Source organism: Mesoplodon mirus, assembly GCF_964341445.2.
Source record: "Mesoplodon mirus genome assembly, chromosome: 4".
Lineage (NCBI taxonomy): Eukaryota > Metazoa > Chordata > Mammalia > Artiodactyla > Ziphiidae > Mesoplodon > Mesoplodon mirus.
This window is the reverse complement of record NC_138979.1, coordinates 147,709,272-147,724,085: the sequence shown is the minus strand read 5'-3', so window position 1 is coordinate 147,724,085 and position 14,814 is coordinate 147,709,272. Positions and strand designations below refer to the sequence as shown.

At 34.7% G+C, this 14,814-nt stretch overlaps 1 protein-coding gene across 1 annotated transcript in view; it reads left to right on the top strand.

The window, feature by feature from the left end:
• Positions 1–662: 662 nt before the first annotated feature.
• LOC309802147 (protein SIX6OS1) overlaps positions 663–14,814 on the top strand; it is a gene marked incomplete at both ends in the record, with an annotated part of 52,785 nt that continues 38,633 nt past the window's right edge. The window contains 4 exons of the mRNA XM_082617435.1: positions 663–711; positions 809–865; positions 2,101–2,227; positions 6,182–6,271. Coding sequence (XP_082473561.1) covers positions 663–711; positions 809–865; positions 2,101–2,227; positions 6,182–6,271 — 323 coding nt within the window. The remainder of the gene's footprint in view (positions 712–808; positions 866–2,100; positions 2,228–6,181; positions 6,272–14,814) is intronic.

Sequence of the window (14,814 nt, the reverse complement as noted above, 5' to 3'; positions counted from 1 at the left end):
CGGGTGAGGAGAAGCGAGTAGGCTGTGAAAAGTAGTCGGCGAGCGAACTCCCCGCTTCAAAACGCGCGGGAAGAGTAGCTCCTCGACTCTGCGGGTAACGAGTGATCCAAACCCCGCCATACGCGTATTTTTTTTTTTTTTTTAATGCGGCTTGGTAGTCCAGTTAATACCTCCACTTTTGGATTCTCGGTGGTAAATTCGCAAGTGTCAAATTGCACGGTTCCTGTAGGTTTTACTTCGCTGTTGGTGACTGACTTTCTCTAAGAATTTTTCTGCGTGTAGTAGTACACACATCGAGAAAGGACATATTCAGAGATACTATTTATTTTAAAGGCATATCCTTTTAAGAAATCTGGGTGTCCGTGGACTCCAGAATATCCAATGACTTATGGCACGACCATGTATAAACAATTACGAAGTTTCAGTCATGCAACGACATTCAATTTATTTTATTATAGATAACTGTATACATTTATTTTAATATATATAACGACATTCATTTATTAAATACCTGCTAGGGCTCTGCCCAGTACTGGGATGAAGGTGTCTCTTCCCTCCCCACTTCTTGCTCCACCCACATTTTTCTGTAATAATGCTATGTCAAAAGGTTGTTTTTAGAAAACCCTTCCTTATTATTATTTTTTTTTAGCAAAGTATCCAAGATGAATGACAGCCTATTTGTCAGTTTGGACAGACTTTTGCTAGAATTTGGTAGGTATAAAATGGAAATAAAAAGTAGATAACTATTTGTATTATCATTGGACATTTTAACAATGAAATGAAGTCACAAAAGAGTAATTTATTTTAGTTTTCCAGTATGAGCAAGATATAAGTACTAAAGAAGATATGATTCAACGAATTAATAGTAAGTAGTTTTGCATGACAAAGATGTTTTAATTTTTTTATGGAATATAAGATATTATGCTGTTGCCTTGTTTAGGGTAATTTATAGTTGGCAGTAGAACTTTTCCCCTGGTTCTCTCTAGTGACTAATAATGAGCTATTTACCCTATTTTTTCAATAATTTTCCGTATTCAGCGTTTAATTATTTTGTGTTTAAGAATTTTGTTTTAAGTAGATATCACCCTTAATTAAATACAATTGAAAATGTTAATTTTCTCAAATAACAGGTTATTTTAAACATTTGAGTGAAAATTTTAAAATATTTTTAGAAATCATCAAAAGTCAGTGGCCAGGATTCATGGAAGCCACATTTTCAGAAATGCTATTTATGAAAATTAATATTATGAGTGGAATGACAAAGCAAATTACGTAAATATAGTATTTTAAGATCCTACATAAAAACTATCAAAAGAAACTACACTCATTAATTTCTTAATAGTTCTGAAAGGTATTATAGAATTTGGTTATCTTTTCTGCAGCAAAAAAGAATATTGGATATTAAGAATTTATTTTAATCTTTTTAAGAAATTACATTTTATTTTTAGCTTGTGTTTACTCACTATAACAAAGAAATAAGTGAGTTGAAGGTGCATTAAATAATGACATGGGGGCTTCCCTGGTGGCGCAGTGGTTGAGAGTCCGCCTGCCGATGCAGGGGACACGGGTTCGTGCCCCGGTTCGGGAGGATCCCACATGCCGCGGAGCGGCTGGGCCCGTGAGCCATGGCCGCTGAGCCTGCGCGTCTGGAGCCCGTGCTCCGCAACGGGAGAGGCCACAACAGTGAGAAGCCCACGTACCGCAAAATAATAATAATAATAATAATAATAATAATAATGACATGGAATTGATGAATATAAATTCCACGTTTGTCAAAAACAAAACTCTTATGTTAGTATCATATGAGTAATGTTTACATGAACTCATAGCATCATAAGACGTTGTTGATCTTAGATATTACTTAATCCAGCCCTCTTACATTAAAGATATGGGACAGGGGACGTTTATTTCTCTTCAATCTAAAACACAAATTCTTAGCTTCTGGGTCTAGGAGCAAGCCTGACTCTGGTGCTGTGCTTTTTAGTATAGGGCCCTTCCCATCTCAAGCCTCACTTCCTCTCCATTCTCTGGTTCTCCTTTTCTAGGTCAGTTGCCATACCTTTTTTTCTACTGTATTTATTTTGAATTTATGATTTCCAGAATGCTTTGAAGATATTAAAGAAAACAAAGCGACCATTTGTAAGATACATGAAACTATAAATACAACAGATGAGGAAATCGGTCATTACTGTAAACATAGTAAGGAGATCAAAGACAACTGTAGTAAGTGAGTATTTTAAAGAAACTTTCAATAGTTGTTATTAGATTCTCTTATTCAAGGTTTTTGAGTTCTTAGTTGAAGACACTGTTTCTTTAAAGTAGTATTTTATATTAGGAAAATGATGAATCAAGTCTTAAATTTCCTTGTTACATGCCACTGTAAAAGGGGTCACAGAAGTTTCAAAAGAAAAATAGAAGAGCTGTAAGATCTCTCTAATTCAGATCCAGTTAGTCTAAATACAGTATGTTGAATAATCTAGGCTCAGTATAGAAAATTCCGATTAGATAAATAAATTTGAAATAATTTTCATCTTCGAATTTTCAGGATCTTATTTTTGTCCAAGGGAACCTAGCCTAAAATTAGTAGCTTTTCAAAATAAAACTATTTAGTAAGTTAAGAATTCTTTCAATATAGCTTCAGGTTCCGGAGTCTAGTAGTTACATCTGTTATAAGACAAACATTTTGAAACAAAGACTTGTTAATGGAACTTAATTGTATGGACAGGTACTTACAAAAATAAAATATTTAGTTTTCTGTATTTAATTTTATGTGGATCACTGTCTTTGTATTAAGTACTATATTAAGAATCATATTTGTTTTAAAATATTTTGTTATTTAAAAATTTCATAAACTTTTTGGTTTTCCCTCATTACTTTTTTATATTGGTTTTAAAATTTTATAAAAGTAACACATGCCTAGTATAAAAATTCAAAGACTATACAAATGTATGGAGTAAAAAGTTTTTCCCTGCCTGTAGTCCCCATCCCCACCCTGTCCTCTTCCTTACAGGTGATCACTCTTAACAGTGAGTACCCTTCCAGACCTTTTAAAATATATATTCAACATCACTATTACATATGCTTATATATACATCTACCTGTATATCTGTCTTTCCTTTTTTAAAAAATGCGATCATACCATACTTATTTTTCAACTTGTTTTTTAAATTTAACAATATGTTATGTAAATGGTACTATACATGTAATGATTATGTATGCATTTCTTTTTTTTTTAACGGCTCCATAGTATTTTTATAGTATTGAGGTATCCTAAGTTATTTAACCATTCTCCTATTAATAGACATTTAGGTTATTTCCAGTTATTTCCTATTATAAACAACATATACAGTTATCCTTCCATATTTCTAGACTAGTTGCTATAGAATGACCTCCTGGAAGTGAAATTGCCAGGTTGAAGAGTATGCATGTTTAAATATTTGATAAGTAATGCCAAACTGCTCTCCCCCCAAAATTATACTAATTTATACTTTCACCAACAATATATGAGAGTTTCTATTCCTCACACCCTTGCTAACACTGAAATTATCAATGTTTAAATCTTTTGGCAATCTGATCAATGAAAAAACTACATATTGTTGAACTTTTTCTTTTAGTTTGATTTAGGTTTATGGTAGTTAAGTTTTACCAGTGGTTTCCCTCAAGTAGCTGCAAAGGGTGCTGGAAAAGTACTGGTAGTTTCCCCGCAGAACCTACTGTGTCCAAGATGTACTTTACTTTAAACAAGATTATTCTCTGCTGGGTTCTGAGGGCAGTTAGTAGGATCTGTTGATTTTAGGATCTGTTGATTTTAATGCATGAATACCTCTAGTTCATGATTTCAGCATGCTGGTTAAGAGGTTTAAATGTGAAATATGAATTCATGAAAGTATTAGAAGAAAATATAGGTGACTATAATCTTTGAGAGAGGAAGGCCTTTCTAAGTATGTCATCAAAGGTAGAAACCACATAGGAAACAATGGATAAATATGACACATGCAAATTAAAAAGAAAAACACCTCAAAATGATACAAAAAGCAAAAGGATAAGGTAGGAAAATGTCAAAGAAGGGTTAATTTTTAAAATATAAAGTGCTTGTAGAAATTAATAAGAAAGAGCCAAAGTCCCATTAGAAAAATAAGCAAAGAAGGTAAACAGGTAAATACCAAAATGAAGAAATGTATGTCTAATAAATGTGAACAAATGCTCAATCTTACTAATAATCAAAGACATCCAAATTAAAGCAATAATAAAATACTATATATTCTTTTGCCTTTAAGTTTTGCAGAAATTTAAAGAAGGATAATACCCAATGTTGGACAGGAAATAAGAAAATCACCTCTCTCATACACTGTAGGAATGTACACTGGTATATACCTTTTGGATGACATATAAGTATACTTTAAAGGCTTTAAAAATAAGCATGACTTTTGATTAAACGGTTCCATTTCTGATAATTTTTCATAAGGAAATAATTAGGCATTTTCTCAAAGATGTAATGTACAACAAGGTATTTATTTCAACTTTTTTACAGTAGGAAAACATTGCAAACAACTCAAATATTCAACATTAGGTGATTGTATAGATGAATTTTGGTATATCCATATGAATGAACAGTAGGCAGCCCATTAGTTTATGATATAAGTGAATAGTGACATGGAAAGGTGTTAACAATATATTACAAATTGAACAAAACATTAAAACAACATTCATAGGGCCTCCCTGGTGGCGCAGTGGTTGAGAGTCCGCCTGCCGATGCAGGGGATACGGGTTCGTGCCCCGGTCTGGGAGGATCCCATATGCCGCGGAGCGGCTGGGCCCGTGAGCCATGGCCGCTGGGACTGCGCGTCCGGAGCCTGTGCTCCGCAACGGGAGAGGCCACAACAGTGAGAGGCCCGCATACCGCAAAAAGAAAAAAAAAAAAAAAAAACATTCATAGAATAAACTCAATTTAGTAATTGTGTATTTATGTATAATTTAAAAAGTCTAGAAATATGTACATCAAAATGGTTACAGTGAATATCTTTTCAGTGAACATGTATTTCTTATGGAATTTTAAAAATACTCAGAATGTATGTGTATATAACCTTTGACCTTATAATTCCATTTTGGGGAATATTGCCTAAGGAAATGATTGTAAACTCAGACTAGTGTTTAAGTACAAGTTCTTAAGAGAAACTTAGACTAACCAAAATGGCCAGCAATATTGGAATGGTTAGATAAATTGTGTAATATGTTGTATTTATTAAAACCTTTACAATGAATTCTTAGTGAAAAAGAAAATGTATATATTGATAGTTTAAAAGTAAGTGATAAAGGATGATATGTTGTATATGTGAATATGATCTCAAAGATGTTAAACTATATACTTATAGTAAAATCTGGAAATAATTTATTAAAAAATATCCATATTAGTAGTTATTATTCAGTGGTGAGAATATAGATGATAATTATTTTCTTATGTATACTTTTCTGTTCTTCCAAAATGGGTATACATACTTTTTGAATCTGAAAAAATAAAAAAGATTAGAAAAAAGAGCTAGAGGAAATATTTGAACAATACTTAGAATGTAAGCTGCCATGGTGTATACTTAATTTTAGATTTTTCACACTGGCAACATTTTTCGAGTCATGTAATAAAACAAATGCATAAGTTGAGTATTCATTTTATTCTTACTATCTGATTTTATAATTCATTATGGTCTAGTTTCTTTCTTTCAAGTTCAGGAGGGTATAAAACCTGACTTTCTAAATTTCAAAGGAGAAAAAAGCCTCTCTTTATCCCTTAAACTAGCTCTTTAAATGTTTACTCCAAAAGAATTTCTTAGCTAAAATCTTAGAAGTATGATGAGAAACAAAGCCTGATGTTGGAGTGTTGCAGAGTATATTCCAGAAATGCCATAGTAATACACAGTCCATCCATGTCACATTTATTTCCTCCCTAGTCATGGTTCCAAAACAGGCTTTATGTAAAAATTAATCAATATTGATATTTGAACATATGTATGATTGCATGAATGGTCATAGTGGTGGTGATCAGAGATGGGAATGTTTTTCTTGATGTAAGCTTGTTTTTTTCCAGGAAAGGAAAGATTTGTTTATCTTTATGGTTACATTCATTTTTATTATTTCTTAAATTTGTTTATCATTCTGAGATGCTAATTACAGTATTTTTTTTCCATAGCTGGAGGCCAACATGTGATGTATTTCATAAACATGAAGACTATATGCAGGACCAGTTTACTATTTATCAAGAAACTGTTGAAAAAGACAAGTACAGTACATATATTAATTTAAGCTTATCAATTCTGTAACTTAGTATTAATAAGATATTCTTTGCAAAAATATTAATTGAAAAATACACAAATGATTTTTGTTTATTTATTTATTTTTAAAGCAAATTCAGTGTTTTGGACTCTGGTTGTCACTGTTGGCCTACCTATTTGTTATAAAGCTCTATCCAACCTTTGATATGTTTAAATATGTCCTTAGATAGAAACTATTAATCAGTAGCAGTTATAAGGCAGAGTGCTTCAATTAATATTTTTTATGACTGAATTGCTATAGTCAAACATCTGGGGGAGTAGTTAGCTGTATAATTAGCTTATGAAAAATTTGGTGTATTGACTCTTGAAGGGTATTTTTATATTGAACTTGCTTTTCAGAGTGCTGAGTTAGTGGGGTGTTATATTCTGACAGAGAAATACTATTGGGTTGGCCAAAAATTAAGATGTTATGGAGAAATCCGAATGAACTTATTGGCCAAGCCAATAATATTTGTGTGGGCTTATTTTATTATGTGTTAAATCACCTGGTTTGGGGAAGTAAATGTAATTAATGAATATAATGAAACAAGGTGAGGAACTTTGAACACGTTATATAGCATTATAATTTTGCTTAATTTAAAAAATTGAAATGTTTTTATTTCTAACATAATTGGACAAGAGCAGTGTTGACTTAATTTTTAATTTTTATTTATTTATCTTACTACTTTCCCCCCAGCTTTATTGAGGTATAATTGACACATAGCAGTAAGTCTGAGGTGTAAAACGTGATTTAATACATGTGTGTATTGTGAAATGATTACCACAATAAGGTTAGGTAAGACATCTATCACTCTATTATATTTTTTGTAGTGAGAATATTTAAAATTTACTCTTGTAACAACTTTCAAGTATATAATATAGTATTATTATATTCACCATGCTTTATATTAGATCCTCAGAACTTATTCAGCTTTTAACTGGAAGCTTGTACTCTCTGACCAACATCTTTTCATTTCCTCTACCCGTCAGCCCCTGGAAACCACCATTATACTCTCTGCTTCTATGAATTCAGCTTTTTTAAAAGATTTTACATATAAGTGAGATCATAACAGTATTTGTCTTTGTCTGACTTATTCAGTTAGCATAACACTCTCAAGGTCCATCTGTGTTGCCACAAATGGCAGGATTTCCTTCTTTTTTAGTGGCTAAATAACATTCCATTTTTATATATATATCACATTCAAAAAATCTATTCATCTGTCAGTGGACACTTAGATTGTTTCCATGTCTTGGCCATTGTGAATAATGCTTCAATGAACATGGTGCAGATATCTCTTTGGGATAGTGATTTTATTTCCTTTGAATATATAACTAGAAGTGGGATTACTGGATCATATGGCTTTTCTATTTTTAATTTTTTGAGGTGCCTCCATACTGTTTTCCATAGTGGCTGTATCAGTTTACATTCCCACCACCAGTATACAAGGGTTCCCTTTTCTCTACATCCTTACCAACACCTATCTTTTGTCTTTCGGTAATAGCAATTCCACACATATGAGGTACTATCTCATTGTGGTTTTGATTTGCATTTCTCTGATAATTGGTGGTGTTGAGCATCTTTTCATGTACCTGTTGACTATTTGTCGTCTTTGGAAAAATGTCTGTCAGCCCTTTGCCCATTTTTAACTTGGATTATTAGTCTTTTTGCTATTCAGTTGTATGAGTTCCTTATGTATTTTGGTTATTAACCCCTTATTGGATATATGGTTTGCAAACATTTTCTCCCATTCTATAGTCTGCCTCTTCATTTTGTTGACTGATTCTTTTGCTGTGCAGAAGCTTTTATAGTTTGATGTAGTCCCACTTGTTTATTTTTGCTTTTGTTTCTTGTGCTTTTGGTATCATATCCCCCAAAATCATTGCCAAAACCAACATCAAGGAGATTTTTTCCCTAGGAGTTTTATGATTTCAGGTCTTACATTTAATTTAACTCTTTAATCCATTTTGAGTTCATCTTTATGAGTGGTATAAGATAGGGGTCCAATTCCATTCTTTTGCATGTGGCTATCCAGTTTTCTCAGCACTGTTTATTGCAGACTATCCTTTCCCCATTGAGTATTCTTGGCTTCCTTTCCAAATATTGGTTGACCATATATGCATGGATTTATTTCTGGACTCTTGATTCTGTTCCATTGGTTTATCTGTCTGTTTTTATGCCAATACCATGCTGTTTTGATTACTATATCTTTGTAGCATAGTTTGAAATGAGGAAGTGTGATGCTTCCTCCTTTGTTCTTTTTTGAGATTTCCAGAAATTGACTATTTGGGGTCTTTTGTGTTTCCATACAAATTTTGGGATTTTTTTTCTATTTCTGTGAAAAATGCTATTGTAATTTTGATGGGATTGCATTGAATTTATAGATGGCTTTGGGTAGTATGGATATTATAACAGTATTAATTCTTATGATCTGTGAGCACAGAATATCTTTCCATATTTATGTCTTCTTCAGTTTTTTTTCATAGTGTCTTATAGTTTTCAGTGTACAAATCTTTCACCTTCTTGGTTAAATTTATTCCTAAGTTTTTAAATATGTTTGATGCTACTGTAAATGGGATTGTTTTCTTTATTTTTTTTTCAGGTAGTTCATTGTGTATAGAAGTGCAACTGATTTTTGTATGTTGATTTTGTATCCTGAAACTTTATTGAATTTGTTGATTAGTTCTAATAGGTTTTTGGTGGAGTCTTAGAATTTTATATATATTGATATAAGGATATACTGTTTACAAACAGACCATTTTACTTTTTCCTTTCCTATTTGGATGCCTTTTATTTCTTTTTCTTGCCTAATTGCTTTAGCTAGCTCTTCCAGTATTATATTGAATAAGAGTGGTGAGAATGGCACGTTTGTCTTGTTTCTGATTTTGGAGGAAAAGCTTTTAGCTATTTACCATTGAGTATGATATTAGTTATGGACTTGTCATATATAGCCTTTATTATGTTGAATTTATTGAAAGTTTTTATCATGAAAAGGTGTCAGATTTTGCCAAATACTTTTTCTACATCTACTGAGATCATAGGATTTTTATCCTTCTTTCTATTAATGTGGTATTTCATGTTTAATTATTTGTGTATATTGAACCATCCTTGCATCCAAGGATAAATCGCACTTCGTATTCGTGTATGATTCTTTTAAAGTGCTGTTGAATTTGTTTGCTAGTATTTTTTTTGAGAATGTTTTCATCCATATTCATCAGGAATATTGGCTTGTAGTTTTCTTTTCTTGTAATGTTCTTATTTGGCTTTTTATCAGGGTAATGCTGGCCTCATAAAATGAATTGGAGAGTGTTTTCCCCTCTTTCATTTTTGGGGAAGAGTTTGAGAAGGATTGATGTTAATTCTTCTTTAAATGTTTGGTACAGTTTACCAGTGAAACCATCTGGTCCTGGGCTTTTCTTTGTTGGGAGGGTTTTGATTACTGCTTCTATCTCCTTACTAGGAATTGACCTGTTCAGATGTTTAATTTTTTCATAATTCAGTCTTGGTAGGTTGTATGTTTCTAGAAATTAATCCATTTCTTTTAGGTTATCTAATTTGTTGTCCTATAATTGTTAATACTAGCTTCTTTAAGAGCTTTTGTATTTCTTTGGTGTCAGGTATAGTATCTCCTCTTTCATTTATAACTTTGTTTGAGTCCTCTCTCTTTCCCTTGGTTAGTCTAGCTAAAGGTTTGTAAATTTTGTTTAGCTTTTTTTTTTTTTTTTTTTTTTTTTGCGGTACGCAGGCCTCTCACCGCTGTGGCCTCTCCCGTTGCGGAGCACAGGCTATGGACGCGCAGGCCCAGCGGCCATGGCTCACGGGCCCAGCCGCTCCACAGCATGTGGGATCTTCCCGGACCGGGGCACAAACCTGTGTCCCCTGCATCGGCAGGCAGACTCTCAACCACTGCGCCACCAGGGAAGCCCCAATTTTGTTTATCATTTCAAAAAAGCAACTTTTTGTTTCATTGATGTTTTCCTGTTGTCTTTCATGTCTCTAGTCCATTTATTTCTGCTCTAACCTTTGTTATTTCCTTCTTTCTGCTATCTTTATGGTTAGATTGTCCTTCTTTTTCCTAATTCCTTGGGAAGTGACCTTCTTTGTCTCTTGTGACTGATTTTGACTGAAAGTCTTATCTGATATAAGTATAAGCACTTCTGATCTCCTTTGGTTACATTTATATGGAATATCTTTTTTTATCCCTTCACTTTCAGTTCATATGTTTCATTAAAGCTAAAGTGAGTTTCTTGCAGGCTGCGTATTGTTGGGCCTTGTTTTTTTGAATCCACTCAGCCACTCTTTGTCTTTTGAATTTAGTCTATTTACATTTAAAGTAATTATTGATAGGTATGGACTTACTATTGCCATTTAATTAATCGTTTTCTGAGTGTATTTTTAGTCCTTTTGTTCCTTTCTTCCTCTCTTGCTGTCTTCCTGTGTGATTTATTTTTTGTAGTGGTATGCTTTAATTCCTTTCTCTTTCTTTTTTGTATATCTACTATAAATTTTTTCTCTGTGGTTACCATGATGCTTACATAAAACATCTTATAGATATAACAGACTTACTGATAACAAGTAACCTTCAATTGCTTACAAAAACTGCACTTTTACTTCTCCTCCCCCCACATTTAATGCTATCGATGTCATACTTAATATTGTGCATCCATTAACAAATTACTGTAGCTATAATTTTAATAATATTTTAAACTTTCATACTAGAGATTAAAGTGATTTTCATACTATCATTACAGTATTATGGTATTCTGAATTTGAGTATGTATTCACCTTTACCATTAAGTTTTATTCTTTTATATGTTTTCATGTTGTTACTTAGCATCCTTTTATTTCAGCTTGAAAAACTCCCCTTAATATTTTCTAAAAGGCAGTAGTAATGAACTCCCTTAGTGGTAATGAGCTCCTTTAGCCTTTGTCTTTCTGGGAATGTTATTTTTCCTTCATTTCTAAAGGACAGTTTTGCTGGGTGTAGTATTTTTGGTTGGCAGTTTTTTCTTTCAGTACTTTGAATATGTGATCCCATTCTCTTCTGGCCTGGAAGGTTTATGCAGAGAAATCTTCTGATGACATTACAGGGGTTCCCTTGTGATGAGTTATTTTTCTCTTGATGCTTTCAAAATTCTTTTTGTCTTTGCATTTTAACATTTTGATTATAATGTGTCTTGGAGTAATCTTCTTTGGGTTGATCTTGCTTGGGGTCTTTTGGGCTTCCCATACCCAGATGTCTATCTCTTTCCGAATATTTGGGAAATTTTCAGCTATTATTTCTTTTCTTTTTAAAAAATTTTTGTTGGGGTATAATCAGTTTACAATGTTGTGTTAGTTTCAGGTATACAGCAAAGTGAATCTGTTATACAAATACAGATATCCACTCTTTTTTAGATTCTTTTCCCATATAGGCCATTACAGAGTATTGAGTAGAGTTCCTTGTGCTGTACAGTAGGTCCTTATTAGTTATCTGTTTTTTAAAAAATAAATTTATTTATTTATATATTTATCTTTGGCTGTGTTGGGTCTTCGTTGCTGCGCATAGGCTTTCTCTAGTTGCAGCAAGCAGGGGCTACTCTTCGTTGTGGTGTGCGGGCTTCTTATTGTGGTGGCTTCTCTTGTTGTGGAGCATAGACTCTAGGTGCGTGGGCTTCAGTAATTGTGGCACATGGGCTCAGTAGTTGTGGCTTGCGGGCTCTAGAGTGCACGCTCAGTAGTTGTGGTGCATGGGCTTAGTTGCTCTGTGGCATGTGGGATCTTCCCAGACCAGGGCTCGAACCCATGTCCCCATGCAGGTGGATTCTTAACCACTGTGCCCCAAGGGAAGCCCTAGTTATCTGTTTTATATATAGTAGTGTGTATGTGTCAATTCCAATCTTCCACTTTATCCCTCCTCCCCCAATCCCTGGTAACCATAAGTTTATTTTCTATATCTGTAACTCTATTTCTGTTTTGTAGATAAGTTCATTTGTAGCCTTTTTTAAGATTCCACATATAAGTGATATCATATGATATTTGTCTTTCTCTGTATGACTTACTTGACTCAGTATGAGAATCTCTAGGTCCATCCATGTTGCTGCAAATGGCATTATTTTGTTCTTTTTTATAACTGAGTAATCAGCTATTATTTCTTTAAATAAGCTTTCTGCCTCTTTCTCTCTTTCTTTTCTCCTTCTGGGACTTCTGTGATGCAAATATTTGTTCACTTTGCAGTGTTCCATAATTTATGTAGATTTTCTTCACTCTTTTTCATTCTTTTTCTTTTTGTTCCTCTACGTAGCTAATTTCAAATGAATAGTCTTTGGGTTTGCCAATTCTTTCTTTTATAAGATCAAGTCTGTTATTGATGCTCTCTATTGAATATTTCAGTCCTGCTATTGTGTTCTTTAGCTCCACAGTTTCTGTTTGGTTCTATTTTATGGTTTCTATTTCTTTATTAAACTTCTCATTTTGTACATGCATTGTTTTCCTGATTTCGTTTAGTTGTCTGTGTTCTCTTGTATTTTATTGAGTTTCTTTAAGATGATTACTTTGAATTCTTTGCAAGGCAAACTGTAGATCTCCATTTCTTTGGGGTCAGTTACTGAAGATTTATTACTTTTCTTTTGATGGTGTCATGTTTGCCTAATTCTTTGTGATATGCTTAGTCTTGCATTGGTGTCTGTGCACTTGAACGAACAAACACTTCTTCCAGTCTTTACAGTCTGGTTTGGGGAGGTAAAGACCTTCTCTTGTTGGTTTCCTGGGCTGATGGGATTACCTATAGAACTGCAGTTGTGCTGGGTTGGAGCTGATTTTCAACCTGTCATTGAGTTTGTAGTGGGATCCATGGTTGGTGTGCTTCTTACCAGGGGCTCAGACAGGTATGGATCCTGTCTGGTCCCTGGGTGGGTGAAACTTCCTCCAGTACTTTGTTCAGTAGGATAGTACTGGGACAAAGGTCTGATTCAGGTTCCACAGTTGGGTCCTTAGTCAGCAGGCATATTACCAAGCGTGTAGACAAGTTTGCCTCCCAGCAAGTCCCTGGCAGAGTTCTTACCTAGTCACTGAATGGATTCATCGGTGGTCAGGACTGGCCCTGGACTGTGGCTGAGAGGGGCTAGAACTGAGTCTCAGGGCTGTTTCAGATTCTACAAACAAAATTGAGGTCTACAGTCCTGGTTCTCAAGGCACAGATAGGCATGTCTCCAACCAGGTCCCTCTGTGGGCTGGACTGCTCCCTGATTGTGGCTAGAGGGGCTGGAGCCAAGTATAGGGCCCTTTCAAGATCCCCAGGGGAGCATATAGCAGGATCTCTTTGGGTCCCTGGGCCAGAAGTTCTGTTAGTGCTAGACTGCTTGATATCTAGAATCAAGTATGGGTCCTTTAATGATCTGTGGGGTACAGACATGAGTGTCTCTTGCTTGAACCCTGGACCCTCAGTACTGTGGACAAACTGCTGTGAGAGGGCTGGAACCAACTATAGGGTGCTTTAGGATCTTTAGGGGCATAGACAGGAGTGTCTCCTGCTGGGTCTCTGTGCCAGCAGGATTCTTCAGTGACTGTGGCTGGGACAGGTTGGAATCCAGTTACAGGGCCCTTTCAGAACCTACAGTCTCACTGAGCTTGGCAGGTTTATCTCCTGGTATTCCCAGACCATGGCCATGAAGGGCTGGAACTGGTTCACCTGCCACTTCTGAGACCACAGCCAGGACCAGGGTCTGTATGCCTATTGCCTGACACACAGGTGAGTGTGACTTCTCCCAGGTCCCTTGGTTTATGGGACTGGTTACAGACTCAAAGCTAGATAGGCCTGTAGCTGAGTTCTCAGGGGTACAGAGATGTTTTCTGGGTCTGTATCCAGGACCACAGTCAGCAAGTTAAACCACCAAGATGTGAGTCCATCTTCTCAAAATGGCTTTCCTCAGTCTTGGACTGCACCAGGATTTCACAGTCTGCTACCTGGATTCCAAAGCTTCCACAAAGGCACTTTTGTCCATGGTTGGATGGCAAACTTTTATTGCTGAGGGGGGTGGTATGCTCAAGGGACATTTTATTCTGCCATCTTGCCAATGTCACTCCTCTTCTAATATTCTAATTAAAAACATCCACACAAAATCTAGAATACAATACATTTCATATTAAAAAATGGGTCTTAAGGTAGGGACTGAGATATAGATTTGGACTTCATTGGCATTTGAAATCATAAAAATAGATGAGATTGCCCAGGGAAAGTATATAGCAAAAAGAAGAGAAAGCTGGAGTACATGATCATCCAAGAAATAGGCAGAGGGTAGAATTAACAAAGGAGACTTACTTTGTCATTTATAGGCCCCACTTCAATTCAAAAAGAATTTGAAATGGTTTATATAAATAATACCATAGTGTTAAAATAAAGTTAGACATACAAATTGAGGCTATAGGGAAGTAAGGGTAATATAGGAAGATGAAGCCTTTGATCTGGATAGAAATTCATACTATATGGTCTTACACATTTGTTAGATATAGGCAAAATTAGGCTTTGAAATTCCT